Source organism: Talpa occidentalis, unplaced genomic scaffold, assembly GCF_014898055.3.
Source record: "Talpa occidentalis isolate TD23 unplaced genomic scaffold, MPIMG_talOcc4v2.1 talOcc4.6, whole genome shotgun sequence".
NCBI lineage: Eukaryota > Metazoa > Chordata > Mammalia > Eulipotyphla > Talpidae > Talpa > Talpa occidentalis.
In genome coordinates, this window is record NW_023604972.1 from 133,785,601 (window position 1) to 133,805,826 (window position 20,226).

Below are 20,226 nucleotides of genomic sequence, written 5' to 3' on the forward strand. Positions count from 1 at the left end.
AGTGGTTAAGCATGACAGTGAGGCCAGAATGGGATGTAGTGACCAAAAAACCTCCAGGTGGGTGGGAGGTCTTTATTTCTGACTTCTGAATAAGATGAAAGGTTCCTCTTTTACCAGGCAGCACCCCAAACAAAAACCTGCCCCAGTTCAATGCCTAGAGGCCTCTTCACCAGCCCAGCAGGTGGACGGACGGATTCCACGCCAGTGGCCTTGCCTGGGAAACAGCAGCTCCCGGGATCCAGCGGGAGAAGCAACATGAGGCCACCGAGTCAATTCCAGACAAGTCTGGCCAAGGTCACCACCTGGTCTCCTCAAGTAACCCGCCCATTTCAAAGGTAATTATCCATTAACTCGGGACCTAATTTTGAGCATGAACTTCAATGAGTACAAATGGGTGAAAATAATTATGTTCTCGCTCCCACTGAAACTGGAAATAGGTCCATCTAGTGTTAAAATGCAGAGTGATGACTAGAAACTGTTTATTCCACAAACTGACTCAGCATCTGCTCAGTCTGGGAGGCAGGACACCTCGTGGGACATGGAGATAAGGAGACGGAGTCCGGAGCCTTCAGTGACTTCAGGGAACTCGGCATCTATCCAGAGGAAAAAAGGTCGAAATAGGCAAACTACACAAAAGTGGTTCTGTGTGGTTCTCCACTGGCATTCCCTTTTGCATCGCCACCGCCCTGCACACTGTAGCTGGCTTGGGAGATACCCTGGAATGAATGAGCGAAGGAGTGAATGAATGAATGGATGGATGGACAGGGGGGAAATGCCTGCAAAAGGAGAGGACAGGGAACAAGAACTGTTAGAGGAGAACTAATCAGAACTGATGAGAGGAAAATGCTATTCCAATGACAGTGAAAGGCACAGAGGGTGAGAGGTGGAAGATAAAATGCACAAGGAAACAAATTCTCCCAAAATAAAACCCCAACTTTTGTTAGACAATCAACATTCCTTCTCAATAATTTAAATATCTGGGAGCCCCTTTTTACTTGCCAGATGGGATGCTGCTTGATTCATGTATCCCTGACTAATGTCAATTAGACGCTCAAAAATTAAACAGCAAATAAACACATTAAAAAATAACAGTGTCAAATTTTCAAGTCTTCTGAGAAGAGGTTAAGCATCTTATGAATTCTTTTGAGAAAAAAAAAAAAAAACGAACAGATGGCTCCAAATCTGGGCTCCAGGGTGACATGGAGGCCGACGCCTCTATCACTAGCTTCTGCAGCCGAGTGCCAGGTGCACAGGGTATGCCGCAGGAGACTGCGCGCCCGCTTTTCTCTCTTGCCAGGAATGGGTGCCGCACATCTCCACCCCCGAGGTGAGGGTAAGAGCCGAGAGCTCTTGTTTCCTGAGTCTAAGCGGGCTTCCCACCCGCCCTTCCTGCAGAAGTGCCCTGGGCTAACACCGAGCAGACGTCACCTCGACCTGGCACCTTTCTGAACTTAGTTGTGAATGAGATCACCTTTGCTTTACTTGCTCAGCAGAGACAGAAATTTACCGCACACACAAGAGAGGGCAAGAGCTCTGCTCCAGATGAAAGTGAGGAATTAAACCACTGCCGAACACTTGGGAGCGAGGAGGGTTAACTTCCCGGGGGCAAGAGGCTTTAATGGTTCACTTCTAAAAAGCTGCATGGAGTTGCCCCAGCAAAAGACACGGTGCTTTTGCTGTCTTCCCCTACGCAGCTTTCAACTGTGTGATCTGCTTGAAAAAAGGAATTAATTCAGATAACATAAATCTTGGAGCAATTTTTCACTCATCTGCTATATTAAAATATTTAGTGACTTTATGCAAACACATTTAATTAGCATGATTTCCTCCTCTTGGCCCTTCTTTCACTTTTAATTTGGCTTTAAACTAATTAAATTTGTTCTAAATGAATCTGAGTTTTCAAGCAATAACCAGTTTCAAAACAAGTGGCCGCAGAGCCCACTCCTTCCTGCACGGAACCTACCGAGCATCCCTGTGGGCCTTAGGGTATTAGCGTAGCTCCGAGCACGACGATGGGAAAATTCTGGGGCCAGTCAGGACAAATAAACCTGCTGAGAGTAGGCGGGGACTGAAAAAGAAGCCTGAGAGTGGGGGCCAGTTTCCAGACCCTTCCACACTGGACGTCCAGGTCTCCCCAATGGTCACCAAAGTCTTCCCTGGACCCTGCGTCACTTTATTTTTTTTTAAAGATTTGTTTATTTATGCATACAAGAACTGGGGTACAGGCCGGAGGTACGGGCGAGAGGATTCACCAGAGACAGAGTGGGGAACAGAACAGGCAGACTGACTGAAATACACTGCTGAGGGGAGCAGCGGGCGAGTCAGGAGAGGTCTGCACGCCATGTGGGTAGCTCCCTGGCTGGGGATCAAACTTGTGCTGCAATGGCTCTGGATAGCTTCATAGTGCTGAGACTGAATTAACCCCTTGCACCACCAGGGAGGCTCCCCTATGTCAATTTAGGGAGACACACGGAGGAAAAAGCAAATCAGGGTGAAGACGCCATGGCCGTGTCTTGCACATGAAGAAAAGAACAAATGCCTAAAAATGCTGCAGCTGTCAGGGCGAATCTCCTGACCTCGGTAGTAGACTGAAGGTCCCCCAGTCCACAGGCGCACATGCGGCCCCCGCCCCACACACACCCGAGCCCTACAGTGCAAGTCAATGAGAACAAACGCATCACCCCTTCCAAATCATCCCTGAGCCTCACGACAAGGCAGACTCTACTCACTTTCATGACAAGATTTTTCCTTAAAAATGCCGCTGCTGAGTCTCTGGAGAGGCGCTTTTGCAAAAGGCTGGTCTTCCCGCTTCCCTTTGGTGTCGCTTTACCAAATCAAAGCTGAAATGGTGACCTTAACCATAAATTCAGCTGCATGGAAAGTCTTTTCTGTCCCCAAAGCAATCTTAAATCTTCGCAAATACTGCTGAAGATGATCACCAGGCCTGCGCCCAAATGCCCCCCCTGCAGTCCTGTCTGGACCCCTGCCAGCTCCCGTCCCTCCCGTGGTCCAGCGTCCTGTCCAGCAGCATCTGGCCGGCCAGGGACGCAGCGCCCCCTGGGGCCCAGAGCAGGAACTGCGGCCTCCACCCCTCTTGGCTCCCTGGAAGGCTGGGCTGCGCCAGCCCAAGGTCACGTTACTGAAGGAAGCACAATCTGCCTTTGCACACAAGGCCTCTTCTCCCTCCTGCTAAGGTGCACAAATGCATGCAGTAAAGAGAAGCTACCGTACGAGTACGGATGGAAAAGAGAGAGAAGCACATTTCCAAACAAGGACAGTGCTACAACAGGTGTGTGTGAACAAAATTCTAGAAAGTAAACAAGGAGGAAACAGCCAAGGCTGCCCAGGGAACACCCAAGTCCCAGGCGTCACTGTGCTGGGCGGGAGGACAAGGTGGACCAGATCACAAGGATGCCGAGGGGTGTCAGGCTGGACCCGCAGGCCCAGGGTTCAAAGCAGATTATGACAGAATCTACTTTATATTTCAGAAAAAAAATCCTGGATGTGGGACTTTGTGAGGCAGGGGCAGAGCTGGCGGAGGCAGGGAGATACTTGGTGGCTGCGGCTCGACTCGAGCTGAGTGAGGACTTAGGGACACACGCGACCGCCAGAAGCTGCCGTGGAGAGGTGCCGCTGAGCAGCCTCCTTCCTCTGCAACTCTGGTGCAGTCCTCTTTAGTCGGCGGAAAAGCAGTCGGTCCTGCTGGTTTCTGAAGACACCCCGGGCCTTGGAGCACCAGCCTTTGTGCAGGGGCCGCCCCACGGAGGGCAGCCGGGCGGGCGCAGCCGTGGCAGGAGGGGCTGGAGCACAAGCTCTGGGGTCCCAGCACATCTGCCCACACACTCCTCATGGGTCTCAGTTTTGGGGTGCTGGGGGCATAAATGTGGTTTTCCTGCAGCCAAACTTTCAAGTTCCAAGTGGCAGGATGGCAGCACCGGCGGATAAACGCCTCCCCTCACCCGGGCTCCCAGCCCGTCTCTGGACCCTCTCCTGGCTGGATTCTGTAGCGTCCGGTACTTACTCCCAACGACTCAGAGGCTCCCCATTTTCAACTCCCTAGTTGTGAGGAAGTTTTCCCTTAGACCTAAGGCAGTTACTGACATCCTTACCTCAGCGGTGGTCCTACTGTGAACTAGCTTTTATGAAAAATGTTTTCTTTTTCTCAAGAGTTGCAAAAAAGCCTCTTGAATGTGATTTATTTCTATTTTTTTTATTTATATATGTATTTTTTTACATCGTTGCTCCCCTCATGTATAATCCCCATAGAATTCCCGCCACCAAGTCACCTGTGAACCATCACCAGAGTCTCTTGTGCTCTTCCCACCCCTGTTCTGATCCCTCCCCTGCTGAGTATTCTTAAATGTAATTTTATATGATTTCTACTAAGAATAAGATACATGCAACGCAGAATTGGCCACCAATCTACCTTCTGCAGATCTGAAAACACATCAGCTCCTATCACCAGACAAGTTCCCAGCCAGAGCACGCCCATGACACCAGCAGCATATTATAACGGTCACGTCGGCTTTGGCGCCTCCAAATTCAGTTATCTACAATTCACTTTTGCTCGCACCTGGGAGTGCTCACACGGTTCGGTAAAATCAGCAGGCATGTGACGGGCTAACGCACAGCAAGGAAACCCACAGCCCGCCCTCGCCGTGCAGGCCAGCAGCCCGCGAAACGGGGCGGCGCTGTCTGTCTCCAACCAAAGGGCTCTCCTGCCGCTCTTGTTTTCACTGTTCCCCTCCCAACCACTCTCCTGGCCACCCCCACCCTCGCTGTCCGCCCCGGACAGACACAGGCTGCCGGGACCCCAGCAGAGGCACCCCTGAGCTGGTGTGGCAGGGAGAGCCAGCCTCGGGTCCGGCGCGGCCTGTCCACACGGCCCTGGCAGCTCCCCAGCTGCCGTCAGCTCTGCCCTCCTCCGGTCCGGCTGCGCCCGTCACCCCCACACCCACGACCCTCCCAGGACCTAGAGGGCCCGTGGGCCGGGTGCACTCGGTCTTACCTCCTTCACGTGGGTGTGAAAGGACACCGACATGTCCAGCAGGATCTTCCGTTGCTCGACGCGCCGAACGAAGTCTTGGATCCGGTCTTCGAGCTGATGGGCGGCCTGATAAATCTCTTCGGGGTCACATTCCCCGGTCTGAGCCAGCTGCTCCGCTGCTTCTAGCAGTTTATCTGCGTTGGTGTACGTGTTCTGCGCGAGAGACACCAGAGAGATGGGAGGTGAATAAGAGGCGGCGGGTCGCGCCGGCAACACGGACACGGCAGCCAGGCTCGGGCCGCGGGAACCCTGAGCGCTTCTGCAAGTCACACGGGGGGAAACCGGGCGGCGGGAAAGGGCACCAGGAGGCCCACACATGTCCCCAGCAGCTCTTCCGGCCCTGCCTGGCTCCTTGGACTCGGATGCCCCCTGCCAAGGCTGTGCATCCCCCGGGGGAAGCTGGACATGCTGGAGCAGCTGCAGGCGTGTCCTGACTCAAAAGGGGCTTCGCTCTTCCTCCTGCTTCTGCGCGGGTGGAGAGTTCTAGCCTGGGCCTCTCGGGGTCCTGCCCCTTGGCCGTAGCTCCCCAAGAGAGTGGGGAAAGGCTCCTGGTGACAAATCTATGCCGCAGCCTGGGTCACGTCTCTGTGCACCGGCGATTCTGGGCCTGTGTTTTTGCAACTTGAGAGTTCCCAAGTCTGGAGTCAAACATAACTGAAACGCTCAGAAAACCATTTTAAAGAGGTGCAGGTTTACACAGGTGTCTAGGAGCCTCCAAATATTGCTGATTCTCGAGAAACTGGAGGCTGCCACTGGGTTCCTCAAATAACAGGTAGGCCTGACCCTGATACTGTGAAAGGGAAGTGTCGCGAGGGCGGGTGGGGGCCGAGGGCCGGAGGCTCGGCTGCAGAGCGTGAGCCGGAAAGTCAGCCGGGGGTTCCCCTGGCAAAGGTCCGTCATCCTGCCCTCTTCAACAGCTCAGTCCTAGAGCAGCAGGGACTGTAAGGGGGTGCTGTCCGCATGTGGGGAGGGCATCCCCCGGGAGTCTGGGCCTGATGGGGAACGAGGCTCCCTGCAGAGGGCAGCTTCCCTCTGGAGACCGGGAACACCCGCGATTAATCATCTAAGCGAAGCGCTGGCATGGCGACAAGGAAGGAGGGAGTCGCCACAGGGGAGAGGCAGAAGCCCAAGCTGCCCACGGCGGTGGACTGGCTGGAGATGTCAGGGTGGACGTGGCTTACGTGGAACACCCACAGGCTCACTCGCATCCTTTGTCCCCCGGCAGGCCTGGGCCAGCAGCGGCCCAAAGCTGAGCTCCAGGCGGCCACAGCAACGCCTCTCCTCCAGAGGGAAGTAGGGCGCGAGGAGTGGCCGCCCCACACAGAGCAGTGGATCCATCTCGCTGTGCCCGCGTGAGGACGTGCCCGCACTCCAGGGTGTCAGTGGGGAACCAAGCTATGATGACTCCCGTGCAGGACAGACAGGAAGCCGTACACCTCCCCAGTTCCAAAGGGCTTTGTGACAACAAAACCTTGTTTGTACGATGTGCTCGCTCCATCCGTGCACTCTGACCCCTCCAGGCGCTAGGGGGCGGGCAGACAACCTGCCAAGGAGACGGAGGCCCTGACAACAGCCCCAGGGAGGCCCTGACCGCAGCTTATCACCCCAACGAACAACTGGCCAGAACATCCTCCCATTGGAGGTCTGAGTTCCAACCCCAGTGTGACCTGGTGACCCTGAGCTAGAGGGGACGGTCACCCACCTACACCTAGAGAGGGAGGACGCAACCTTGAGTTCAGAACCAAGGAGTGATGAGGATGCCACTGAGAACACAGGAAGTGACGGGAGCAGGCGCAACTAGGGACGGGAGCAAAGCGTGCACTTCAGCAGCGGGACTCAGTTGCCCAGTGTCAACGTGGGTCCCCTACATGGAGTGAAGATGTCAGGACGCTCCCCACAGGGGAACCAGCCGTGCATTGTGGGAAGTCTGGACCATCTTTTCCATAAATGCAAAACTGCTCTGAAAAATAACGTAAGTTTTGGGCCTCCCCGGTGGCGCAGCGGTTGAGCGCTGGGTTGCGAAGCTGCCCACAGCCTCTGCAGCGCTGGTTCGTTCCCCAGCTGCTCCCCGGCCACCGGAGGAGGGTCCCACATGGCGCGCAGACCTCTCCTGCCGCCCGCCGCTCCCCTCAGCAGTGTACTTCGGTCCTTCTGCCTGCTCTGCCCCCGCTCTGGCTCTGGTGAATTCTCTCACCCTCCTGCGCCTCTGACTGTACCCAGTGCTTGTATAAATAAATAAATAAAAATAAATATATAAATCTTTAAAAAAAAATAACGTAAGTTTTAAGTGTGTGTGCAGGCACATGTGTGGTCTCACAGCACTGGAGTCCGCTCTCATGCAGGTGAGCAGTGAGAACCAGGGCTGCTACAGAGGTTCCCCGCTCCCCGGGCTGCACTGGGAGAGTCCCTTTCCAGGACGATGCCTGTGCCGAGACCCGCGGAGCCTTGCCCCCAGGGTCTCTGAATCCCGGGAGGGGCTCCTGGGTCTTGCTCGGAGTCACCCAGGGCTGGCCCAGCCAGGTGCACCAGGCCTCAGGCTGCAGGTGCGCATTCTGTTAGAGCTAAATCCTGTTTTTCACAGACTGTGACTGCAGCTGGGAAGCCACCTGCCTCTTCACCGCTGCAGTGTCTGCGAAGTGCATCTGCAGGGGACACCCTCCTGCCAGCACCACGAAGTGCATCTGCAGGGGACACCCTCCTGCCAGCACCACGAAGTGCATCTGCAGGGGACACCCTCCTGCCAGCACCACGAAGTGCATCTGCAGGGGACACCCTCCTGCCAGCGCCGCGCTACGCTCAGTCGGCAGGTAAAGGCCTTCACAGCCTCAGCATCCCCGAGGAGCAAGTGTGCTCCTGGACAGTCTGGGGTGCGGGTACTCACACCTTCCATTCAGCGTCCAGCGGAGAGGGGCTGCGGCAGGGACTCGGCCAGGGCCTGTCTGAAGCCAAGGCCAGGCCTTCCCAGGAACAGAACCCACCCGGGTCCCCTGCTGGGGAATGCTGAACGTGTGTGTGAACAAACACACTGAGGAAGCTCATGCTGTGCCCACGACGGGGCTGAGATGTGGGGAAACCGAGGCAGGAGAGGTATTGTGGCCAGTCAGCGGGGCTCAGACTGTCCGAGCGACACGTGCTGAGGCCAAGGTTCCTCTCCCGGGAGGAAGCGGCTGGACCTGAAGTGTGTGGGTCATCAGGGAGGGCCCTCTGAGGCCTCTCGGCTCCAGCACCCAGTCCTGGCCACCATCCCTCATGCATGGGGTGGGGTGACTGGCCCAGCCAGGGGGATTTGGAGACAACACACAGGCCAGGCCGGGATGAGGAAGGCCGACCATTTCCTCTTTTTCTGGGGAAGTAAATTAAACCTACACAGTTGTGGGCCTCCCTAGTGGCACAAGGGGTTAAGACTCAGCACTATGAAGCTAGCCGCAGCCTCTGCAGCACAAGTTCCTCAGCCAGGGAGCTACCCATATGGCGCAGCAGACCTCTCCTGCCTCGCCCGCTGCTCCCCTCAGCAGTGGATTTCAGTAGATCTGCCCATTCTGCTCCCCACTCTGTCTCTGGTGAATCCTCTCAATTCCCGTATCTCTGGCCTGTACCCCAGTCATTGTATGTACAAATAAATAAATCATTTTTTTTAAAAAAACTATACAATTTCTGGGACTCAGGGGACCCCAGAACCTCTGTGGACAAGGCAGACCAGACCAGTCTCCTGCCCACAGGCCTCAGCTGCTGCAGCCCGGGGCTACCTGGCCAGCCAGAGGCCAGACCGGGCTCCCAGTGGAAAAGACAGGAAAGAGGAAAATACAAGCATTTCAAGACCCGAAGGATTGAGGGAAGCTGCCCGGCAGCTCTGGAGGCCAATGGGTACCCTGGTGGCGGGGGTGGCGGCCTGACACGCCCTGAAGAGAGTCACCCCACACCTCTGACTCACACTCGGTGTTGTAAACCACTAACCTCAATTAAAAAATAAAAATAAAGTCCAAAAATACTAATAGAAAACTCTCAAAGCATTTTATTCCTATGGAACTGTAACCAAAAGGAATATTCACCGTCCAAATTAAAGTCCACGGGGTCCTGATTATATTAAAAGGCACATCCATTCCCAGGGGCCACCCTTTCACGCAGGAAGGGAAACACCACAGGCCCTGGCCCACCATCACGAGCAGGAGCGAGAGGCTGGGACCTGAGCTGCCACTTACACGACAGGCTGGGTGTTGGGAGGTAATCTGGGCGGCAGAAGCAGGAAGGCGGCACCAGCACCCACAAGATCAGCCCTCGGGGCGGACGTGCTGCTGAGACAGGGCTCCCAGCAGGGAAGCCTGGGCTCCGCACCCCAGCACCCACCCTGGGCCCCTTCTCTGGGCTTCCTCAGCTGTGGTAGTCACAGCTTTTGAAATTTAAAAAGGAACCAGTACTTGGTGGACCGCTTGGACGGTGAGGGAGAAGCCAGCTGCCGAGAGCCGCCTCCTTTCCAGCCGCCTTTGCGAAACGCCTCACCTGGAAAGCATCGTCCATTTCTTTTTTAAAGCTCCTGCTCGAAAATGGAGTCCTGGCCACGCCTGCCGGGCCCCAAGGCCTCGAGCAGGTTTCAGTCGAGGACACGGATACTTACGACGGCTGCACGGGACAGAGACGGCGGCAGAGACGGCGCGAGTCCTAAAACACTTCCTCCAGACCCGATGCCAGGGCTTCCGGCCACGGCTGCCGCTCCCCGGGGCTCCCGCTGCCCGGCCCGCGCGGCGTCCACCACACGCGCCAACGCGGGGCAGCTTTCAGGTTCCTCCTTCCTAGAACCCTGGCGTCGGTCTACAGGGCAAATCTGTTTAACCCGACTAAGCTGAACCTGACCAGAAGCCTCCCCACTTCCTTCTAAAATGGGTTGTTACTTCATCGTGCCACGTCTACTTTGAAGAAGCCGTGAGAAGTGGATCTTATGGCTAATTCCAGATCCCTAAAAAACAAATCCATTCAGGCTCACTTCACAGAGTGAAGCGAGAAACACACGAATCAACCTCACATTTAACTGTGGAGAGGAAAGGTCTTCTCCCGAAGCCCCCAGATTTGTTCCATCTTTGTGACTACGTTCCGGTACGAGAGCTAACGCTCCTTCTTCAGCACATTTCTCTGCTCCCGCTTTGAAGGTGCCACCGAGACTGGCTGGCCTGGAGAACGGGGTCCACGCCAGGGGCCGTCTGCCACGGCCCCTCTCCGGTAACTGCTCTGACAGAAAGCAGCACACACAGGAGGCACGTCCATAAAAGGGGGAGGGACCTGTTCCTGCCCCACTTACATGCAGCCACTCAGACCAGGGGCTGGGAACTAGGGGTGGAGCTGAGGGCCCAGATGAAGACACCTGACAAGGAGGCAGGTTTGGGGGGACCCCTGGAGAAGAGGGTTGCTTGCCTCTCGGCTTGGGACTTGCTCGGGGACTTGGAGTTGGTACGTGGAGAGCCGTGCAGGGGCACTGAAAGAGAAACCCTCGGGGAGCTGACAATGGCAGCTGTTAAACTTGATTTGTACTTTGATTTTGCTCCTTTTGTCCCAGCTGGGACCCACTTCAGAACCTCCTTTCTATGGTTCCCTGGCAGAAGTGCCCTAGACCTGTGGCAGGATTTCAGGCCTCAAAGGCCCTGCCTGAGGCCAACCCTGTCTGGCTGGGCATCTGCCCACAGCGGGATGCATCACTGGGTGTTTTATTGATAAACTATTATCCTCCCTTCTCGTCCGTCTCTATGCACCTGATTCTATTCAAGATCTTTCATACTAAGAACCTGATTTGTCTCTGTGTGCATGGATGGCTGGACCCCTTCAGATCATGCAAGTTTCGGGGTCCAGATGTAGCCCTCATGGAGCCCACCAAAGGGAGGATGAAGGTAAGTAACCCGGGGAATCTGAGGGCTGGGAGGAGCTGGGAAGCTCTCAGGGAGGGGGCTGACTCTCACCTGCCTTGCAGGGCAGCCACCCGCTGCGAGAGCTCTGCCCTGGCTCTCAGCACAGCCTGGCGCTGTGGCACGGCTCACACAGCCGCCTTTATGCAACAAGGTGGAGGGGCTTCTCCAGGTCTTTCGGCCCCCTCCCCACCTCACTGCACTTGCTCTGTGGCTGTTCCTTCACGACGTGATCCCAGCTTTAGTTCCCTGACAGCCACGCTTTATTCCTGCTTATTTTTGTTCTGTAGATTCTGAGGCGACCTCGTGAGCCGTGCCGGACACACTTCCTCCTGCACCTGGAGACCCGCTGCTCCTGAGCTGTATGTCTATGAACCCAACATGCCTGGTTAGTAGGGCCCGATGGATCTTTTCTCAAATACCTGACACAGGCTGAGGCTTCCTGGGTGTTTCTGCCCCAGGTGTGTCCCCAGAAACAACAGGGAGTGTATCTATTCACTCGGAGAACCTTCGTCAACAGGACAGCGTATTTGGCAGTTGCTATCGTTACTGGTATTTATGGACAAACTACTACATTTTATTTTGTGATTTCTACCAGGATTCTGTTGCTCCTGCTTCTTTTGTTTCCCACAAACCCATTTTTGTGAGGTTTTACTTCTCTGCTTTTCTCTTCCCTTTGCGCCGATGCAGAAATGATGCTCTCCACCCGGGGCTGCCGGAGCTCATCCAAGAGCCCTAACTCCCTCCCGAGTGCTGCAGGAGTCTGAGATGCGCGGGCCCTGCTGCCTGGGAGCCCCCCCCTGCACGAAGGAGCCCCCCCAAACTCCCTCCCCTGGCGTGAAGGAGCCCCCCAAACCTCCCTCCCCTGGTGCGAAGGAGCCCCCCAAACCTTCCTCCCCTGGTGCAGAGGAGCCCCCAAACATCCCTCCCCTGGCACAGAGGAGTACCCCAAACATCCCTCCCCTGGCACAGAGGTGGCCCCCAAATGTCCTCCCAGTGCAGAGGAGCCCCCCAAAAGTCCCTCCCCTGGTGCAGAGTCCCCCCAAATGCCTCCCCCGGTGCAGAGGAGCCCCCAAAATGTCCCTCCCCTGGCACAGAGGAAACCTCAAACATCCCTCCCCTGGCACAGAGGAGCCCCCCAAATGTCCCTCCCCTGGCGCAGAGGAGCCCCCCAACCTCCCTTCCCTGGTGCAGAGGAACCCCCCAAACCTTCCTCCCCTGTTGCAGAGGAGCCCCCCAAACCTCCCTCCCCTGGCGCAGAAGAGCCCCCCAAACCCTCCTCTCACCTGGCCCAGGGCTCCAGGACTTCAGCTCCGTCTGGTTTTTAACCACCCTCTAATTTCGTTGTTTTTTGTTTAAATGGTTAATCCTTTGATTTATCAACAAATTTACAATTCCTGTGCTCGTTACTGATCCCCGTTCTTTCTCCTCAGGTTCCTTTTCATTCTTGCGGTTAAGTAATTCCATGATTGCTGTAATTAGGTCCCAACCAGTATTTGGGGAGCACTTAACCAGGCCGGGCATTGCTGCAGTGCCAGCGAGAGAGTGGGCGAGGGGAATCCCCGTTCTCAGGGAGCGCCGAGCGCGGGTGCTCCTGTGGGTGCTCCCGCTGTCCGCCCTGAGCCGCAGGTACATCCTGGTGTGTGGGCGGCCAACACTCTCCCTCGAGCTCTGTTTCACCCTCACCGTCAAGGGACAGGCCTCCCGGGGCGGGGTCCCCATCCGGCCTCTCTCCCTCCAGCTCCACCCACCGCCCAGGTCTGCGTGCGGACGAGAGCTCGGCGGGCTTTCCCCTCGCTGTGAAGACTTCACCTTCGCTGCTCCTCCGAGACACCATGATGTGTCTCACTTCGGATCTGTCCCACTAGACAACTTCTTTTTAGAATAGCTTCCCTGCCCTCTTCACAGCTTCCATGTGTGAAGACCACATGACTGTGAGCTCCCCTCTCTTCCACAACACAAAAAGTGCCTTTGCCGCACAGTGCTCCCGTCCTCCGGGCCTGGCTGTCCTGCTCTCCCGGGCCCCTGCGGGCCTGTGCTGCAGGGAGGAAGCTGACCTTGCAGGGGTAGAAACCAAGTCACATGGCAGTGGATGCTGCGACCCCGGGCTCTGCGCACCCTGCACTCCCCAGCTCACCCCAGCTCAGGCCAGTTCACCCCAGCTGGTGTGAAAACGGAGTCAAACTAGTCACAGAGGGGCTTTGGGGGAAAACCATGACAGCCACCGTCCTACCTGCGCGACTTCTTCGAAATCTTCATGGCGCTTCTGCAAAGCTCTGGCCCGATGAAGAGACTTCCCCACGCCCGTGTGCTTGCTCAGGAACGCCTCTCCGTGGTTCTCGATCCAGTCCAGCACCTGCAACAAAACACAGGCACATGAGCCCTAAGAACCGCGTGTTCGGTTTAGGACGATCCACAGAACATACATGCCGGTGTCCACACTGCAAGAAACAAGCAGCAAAGGAGAGAGTGACTGCAAGCCGCCGCCTGCCGAACACCACGCTCGAGGGCGGCCTCTTCCGCCAGCTCTCCCACCGCGATCCTAATCAGCACGGCCCTCGACGGAGCGCGGCTGCCTGAGTGAGCGCTACGTGCAGTGGCGATGAGATTAAATCTCACCTCTGTGATGCGCTGTGGCGACCCCCACGAGGCCTGGGTTTGCAGAAGATAAGTTTTCAGGCCATCAATTTAACAGAACATCTTTGCACGGCTCAAAGCATCACAACTCAAGTTTAAGGATGAAGTTGATTTTTCTTCTTCTTTTGCAGACTCGGAACACAGAGTAAAATCTAAGAAAACACTTCAATGCCTCTGTCTGGTCTTTAAGGATAACTTCTTTTTTAAAAGGCATATATGCTGAGATCACTTTTGTGCCTTTGATTCCCAGGAGGGAGAGATGGGGGAGGAGAAAGAAAAACTTCCCTGCAACACATTCTTCTTATTTGAAACTTTTTCCTCAACCCTGGCGATACTTCAGATGGCCTGTAGTGTTTTAAGAACACACCAGTCCAAGCTCACCCCAGAAACGCGGGTTTAATTGGTGTGGAGTGGGACTCAGGCGGTGTGTTATTTTAAGTCCCCAGATGATTCTAATGCACCCAGGGATGAGAACGGGATCAGCTCTTAGGCTCGGCTTCCCCTCTTCTTGGTGTGGTCTCACGTGACAAGGCCTGAATCTGGGCGGCTTGGGTACAAGTCTGTGATGGGTACAGATCACGGAAAGGCCATCCTGATCTAGGCAGAACTGTAGATGACACAGTTCCATTCAATTTCTGCTCCTAAGTGGCATATTCCCGACCCCTGCAATGTCTTGGTCTCTGCAGCCATCCTAATGGGGAGCTACCGGGCAGGAAGATGGTTTTTAGACAGCAGGGCCTCTGGGGAGACTCGCTTTACAAAGCGGCTGTGAAAGCTAGCCGTTCCGTGAACGGGAATGCAGAGAAGGAAAGGGTAGATACAGAGCAGCCCGATGCACTAGGGTCCGGCTGGGACTGAGCATTTCACTGGCTCCTCCTCGAGCTCTGTCCTATCCCCCGTCATTCCAGGTGTCCTGAACAGACAGGCCGAGCTGTGTGCTGGTGGGCCAACCCTTAGCCTCTCTGAGTTGCAGCCCTGTTGCCTGCGCAGCTGGTGTGAAAACAACAGGGAGTGAGAGGACTCAGCATCCCCGGGCTGAGCACCTGAAACCCAGCACAAGTGTACACGGCACCGGCAGCCCCCACCCCAAACCCCGAGCCCCCGGGCATGTGAGCAATCTGCCGGCCCAGACTACATGTGCTCTACCGCCCTTTAACACGTGCACTCGGGACATGACTCTCCGGAGGTCAAAGCGCGCGAGAGTAAGGGCAGCCTGATACGGCAATAGTGGGTGTGCTGCGTCTGTGTCTGACCTCAGGCAGACATGCATCTGCAGAGCTCTGACCAGGGCATAAAACACTCTTGAAGAAAGTCCAACGACAACTTCAAGATGCCTCGACCTCAAAGGACACAGTTCACAGAATTGGCTCAGCGTGTGAGGCCAAAGGCAGGAGATCAGGATCAGCAACTTTAAGCTTGAAAAGAATTGCGGGACAGGTACGAAAAGCTTCCCACAGTCAACCCATCAGATCTGCGAGAAGAGTTAGGAGGCATTCTTTTTTTTTTTTTTTTTTCCACTGTGACTATATTATATTCTGTATTTTCCTCAACTATAAAGACGAAAATTAAGTCACTGGTAAGCAGCAAACCTGATGATTACTGGTAACTCAATACAGACTTGAAATGAAGACACAGCTTCAAAAAATAAACAGTATTTGGTAGAAATGGCAGGAGGAAGCAAAATACAGTATTTTTAAAATAATAAATATTTGGATTGTTTAAGTGTTGAGAAAAGTGTTTCCAGAAGCACTGGGGGTAAAATGAAGCACCCCTCAGGTGACAGATAGGTTATAATTTTGCTTTTATCACTGTCACCTTGGACAGCCATGTAAACACCAGGTGAAAGTGTGCTTCCCACACACATGACAGTCATGCCAGAAGAATGTGCAAATTCCAAGCGCTTTTTAAAAACAGTAGCAGACAACTGAAATGAAGTTCATATTCAAAACCAGCCCCCCTACCCCCAGCAGGCTTTAGCTTCTTCTCTAAGTCTGAGAACAGGCCCAGATTTTGCCAAGGAATCCTGCAGTGATGGATTTCTCCAAGGGGCATCTTAAGCTATGCTTATAGAAGACCTTTCGATTTAAAGCATAAATTTGTTTGCAATGGGGGGCTTTGTCCATGCAAAGGGGTGGGCTCTGTCCACGCAGTCCATCCACTCGGCTACTCCCGGCCTCAGCCAGCGGCTGGCATCTCTGCTTGTGACTTCAACCCTGGACAACACGGCCGGCATGGGGTGTGCTGCTCTACAAACAGATCGGAGGAAAAGGATGCAAGTCCAGCCTTGTGCACAGGCTCCCTGGGTCCAGGTTTTGTGAGAGCAAGGTGGGTGGGGGGCAGGGTGGGGGACGGCCCACCATCCTTGTTCAGAGGCAGTGGTGTAACAGTTCCTTCCTCTGTAAGACAGGGCCCTCGATGGACACAGTGGGAGTCCTGAGGTCAAGGTGACTCCACAGTGAGCCGCCAGCTCTCCTAAAACAGACACTGTCGGCATCCAAGCCAAAACGCCAGATGTGGGTGACATCCCTGCTGGCATCGCTAATTCCCTGTTTTAATGCCACTACGAGCCTGAGCATCGTGATGGAGGCCAATCCACAGAGCTCCTCCCTCAGCCATTGAGCAACAGCTTCCCGGGCACCTGCTGACCCAGCTGTCGTGCTGGGGCATCACCTCCACTGTGAAGAGGGTGGGGCAGGCACTTGCTGGCATCCCGGGACACTAACCCGGGGCGAACGGGCCTTGGCTACCTCGTGGAAGAGCCAGCGCCAGGGCTCGGCTCCAGGGATCTGGACGCAGGGCTCCCTCTTTACCCCAAGCCTGTGCATCCTCTGCCTGCCGCTGGCACGGGGCAAAATGGAAGCAAAGAGCTGCTTTCGTTTCAGAACCGCTGGGGCTATTGGGTGAATCACCTCTGATGAAGGGACAGGCCGTGGGCAGAGAAATGGGGGCGGGGGAGCCAGCAAACGCTTCCCCAGCCTTGAAACCCCCGAGACTGGCCACGGGCCTTGGGGCCCCTCACACACACTCCCGGCCACCATGTCAGCCTGTGTGCAAGGGACTTCCTAAGCCCCGCCCTCATGTTCACCAGGCTTTGGTGATTGACATTTCGAAGTGAAGAGTATTTCTCAAGGAGTTGTGGATAAACGCTGAGCCCGGTTAAAGAGGAGGCGCGTTGCCCCAAGGCAGCCATTCTCCCCACGACAGCACCATGAAGCCCGGGAAGACACTTATTTCCAACACTGATGTGGATCATGCACCCTGGGATCGCCCGGCTGCTTTTCCGAGCGATTGTTCGGTCTCTGCTGGGGCGGACAGCACAGCCATGAGCCCTTATATTCACAAAAACTGAACAGCCCTCAAGGTCCAGATGTTTTCAGACGTCGGTCCCCAAATCTCATTTGGTGGCCAGATGTGGCCCGAGGCCATTTCAGGTCTTCACTTTTGTTTGTCCAAATGAACTCTTAAAATCTTCTAATAGATCTCAGTTCCTCTTGTAACAATGCTCAACATGGCAAAAAGTTTCCCTGTGTCACTCATTTCTTGAGTTTCTGGCATCCGATGGACTCCCTCGAGGTAAAATGTTTGGTTTGTATAAAGCTACCAACTCTGCTCCTCGCTTCACAGATCAGGCCTATATAGCAATTTCCTGTTTGCAAAACAAGTCAGAACAATTCCTGATCATTTAATAAACAAAGTGTTTTCCTCACAGAATGATTATCTATTTTCTATGGAATGCCAGTAGGGTCGAATATGCCTTGTGTGTGTTGCGGAACATTTTCCCTCCTCACATCCAGCCCAATGTCCTATTCGTGAGGAAAAAAACTCACTAAAGAGCTGGCCTCATAATTATCATAATTACCTTCCTACACGTGAAAATTAATGTTTGCTGTTTTCAAATTCAAGTGCATTAACCGTGTGGTGCCAGTTTTGATCACTGGATTTCTCATTGTATTCCTCACGGCTTCCTTTCCTCCATCCTCACCCCCGCCCCTCACTCAGACATAAACTGCCCAGAGGCTTATTCTTATGTGACTGGGCACCCCAGGAGCCAGGGGAGCAGGGGCCACAGGGGTCTCTGCAGCTGCAGACACAAGTCCAGAGAGTATGTCATCTGTGGGGTCCAGAAATAGCTGATTTGCAGGAAACAGGTGGGTGAATCCTTTAACAATCACATTGACACCGTTGAGCACAGCGAAAACTGCCTCTCTCCCTCCAAGACTTACCCCGCAATGAACCTGCGTTGACTGAAACACCACTGTCAAGAAGCATGAATGACATCAAGATGCATCTACGGTTGCAGCCTTCAACCAACTCAGAGCCCAGAAGGAGAAGCAAAGCTGAGCACCTGAGATAAAGAACTAGGGAACAAGGTCGTGTTCTGAGCTCACCAGATCCACGTGGCATGACAAATGGGGGTCACACAAAGTGGGGGATCCTCAGAATAGGCTTCCCACATAGATCAGCCCAGAAGGCAGGAACCCACTCACCTGTAGGTACCTGGGGAGGTACCTGGGGAGAGTAAGGCCTGGGCTTTCACGTTTCTAAACAAGGTACCAGCTCTTGGGCTTCGGGAGCCCAAGGAGAAGAGTGTTTTGTTCCAGAACTATCCCTGCGGCTCCCAACTCCCCCAGATGCCAGGGGTTCCTTGCACACCGAGAATTATCCTTCCCCAGGGGTGCCGCCTTGTCCACACCCTGCATTCCAGGGCAAGGGTGGGGCTGACGCTGTATGTGCCCCAAGCTCTAGTCGCAAGACCCCGGCACCTGGGCGACCTTCCTTACCCCACGAGAAGGAAACAGAACAGCTTCTGGGTTTACACCAATTTTGTAACAACAGAAGAGAGGTCAACTGTTTAGAAATACAAAGACAGAAAAGCCCACTTTTCACTAATTAGACAACTACATATTAAGCACCTACCATGCTCCACAAACCACACAGTCTGGCAGGTGACACATGGGAAGTCCTAGGGAGTGCACAGGCCTTGAATCATAACACCAGCCAGCAGAACCACTGCCAGTGTAAACCTCACAACGAATACAAGTGAGGATGAGTTGTTTCAAGGTCAAAACTCAGAGTGTCTGGTTTTGGCCCTGAATTGTCCTCGCATAATTCAGAAAGCCAGTGGCTCAGAGCACAAGGGCAGCCTGTATACACGTCTAGTCCCCCAGCTTCACTCCTGACCCCAAAGCAGCTGTGTGTGCGTGTGCGTGTGTGCATGTGTGCACATATGTGTTCACTCTTCTCTCCCACCCATTCTTTTCCCCACTCTGGCTGCAGAGATGCCCATGTGGTGCTGCACTCCTGCCCCTCCCGATTCAGCACCGACCGCCAGGAACAGCAGCCCCAGGGGCAGCCCACCTGCTGGACATCCTGCTGGAAGACGCACAGCTGCAGCCTCTGGTGGAGCCGGACCTTGCGGTGCTGCCAGATGTTCTCCAGCTGCCGCTGGTGGTGCAGCACCTCGTGGATCACGTCCAGGACGTGGTGCACGGCCTTGGAGTAGTTGGCAGAGGCCGTCAGGGAGTCGGAGCTGCCAGGGGTCAAGGGCCGCTGCAGCTTGTCGAGCAGCGACTTCCCGTCCTGGCTCACCTGCCGGCGACACAAAGGAGCGGCTGTGAACGAGTGAGAAAGAGGCGGACACACACCTGGGCACGTGCACATGCAGACACTTGTTGCACACACCCACGCACACAGACACAGATGCACACAGACATGCGTGTGCACATGCAGGCACCAAAGCACATGTGCACGTGCAGAGACGGATGTACACACACGCACCACAGTTTTACTCAAAGGCACATTTTATAAAAAATAAAAGAAATCTAAGACAAATCCACCCACTAGCCAGTGACATCACAAAATTAAACACGAAACGCCAAGGAAGGTTCATTATTCCAGACACTGGGGCAGACGCCATGCTCAGCACTGAACACAGCATCTCAGTCTGCTCCTGAGCGCAAGCAGCTGCCAGGCAACTGCGCTCAGGGACCGCAGCCGGCTGAACCCCACAGCGGTGACTGTGCTGAGCCCGCCCCACAGCGGGACAAAACTCTGACGCTGGCTCCGGAAGCCTCAAGGAAACCGTCACAAGTCCAGAGGCAGACAAAGCACACACACACTTCAACTTCCTGATGGAGCTGGGGAGCAACTTTACTTGACAAAATAGGAAAGTCTTTAATGCCATTTTATTTGGATCTCATTTGAAACTTAAAAAAGTCATGTTGACTACAGTGGCAGCATTTTTCAAGAGCTACCAAACTACCATTCAATGAAAGCATCCAAGGAACCAAAGAATGAAAGCTGAGGGTGGGATGAGCAAAGAAAAGCATCAGGTTATTTTCTGTACTGAAGCGATTCTTAACACTTAGCAAAGGTGACGATGCCAGACGGGGTAGGAAAAACAGGCCCAGACCAGAGCACAAGGAGGACCCGCGGCAGGTGGGGCCCATCTGGGTGCTGCAGGGGGTGCTCGGGCGGGGCCTCTTCCACGGGTCCCTCCGCACAGTAGCTTTTCGCCCCCTCCTTGGGTTTCCATCAAAGGAGGAGCGAGTAGGTCACACAGGTGTGGCCGCAGCACCAAGAGGACGGCGGGGGGTGGGGTGTGCAGGGGTGCTGGGGAGAACTGGCCGACATGGGGGCTTCCGGCCACCCAAA

General features: G+C 54.7%; 1 protein-coding gene across 1 annotated transcript in view; it reads right to left on the reverse strand.

Moving 5' to 3' along the window:
• Window positions 1–20,226, reverse strand: part of TRIO (trio Rho guanine nucleotide exchange factor) — a 245,181-nt gene that overhangs the window by 114,312 nt on the left and 110,643 nt on the right. The window contains exons 9-11 of the mRNA XM_037529214.2: window positions 18,931–19,161; window positions 13,169–13,291; window positions 5,009–5,200 (exon numbers count right to left, since the gene is read on the reverse strand). Coding sequence (XP_037385111.1) covers window positions 5,009–5,200; window positions 13,169–13,291; window positions 18,931–19,161 — 546 coding nt within the window. The remainder of the gene's footprint in view (window positions 1–5,008; window positions 5,201–13,168; window positions 13,292–18,930; window positions 19,162–20,226) is intronic.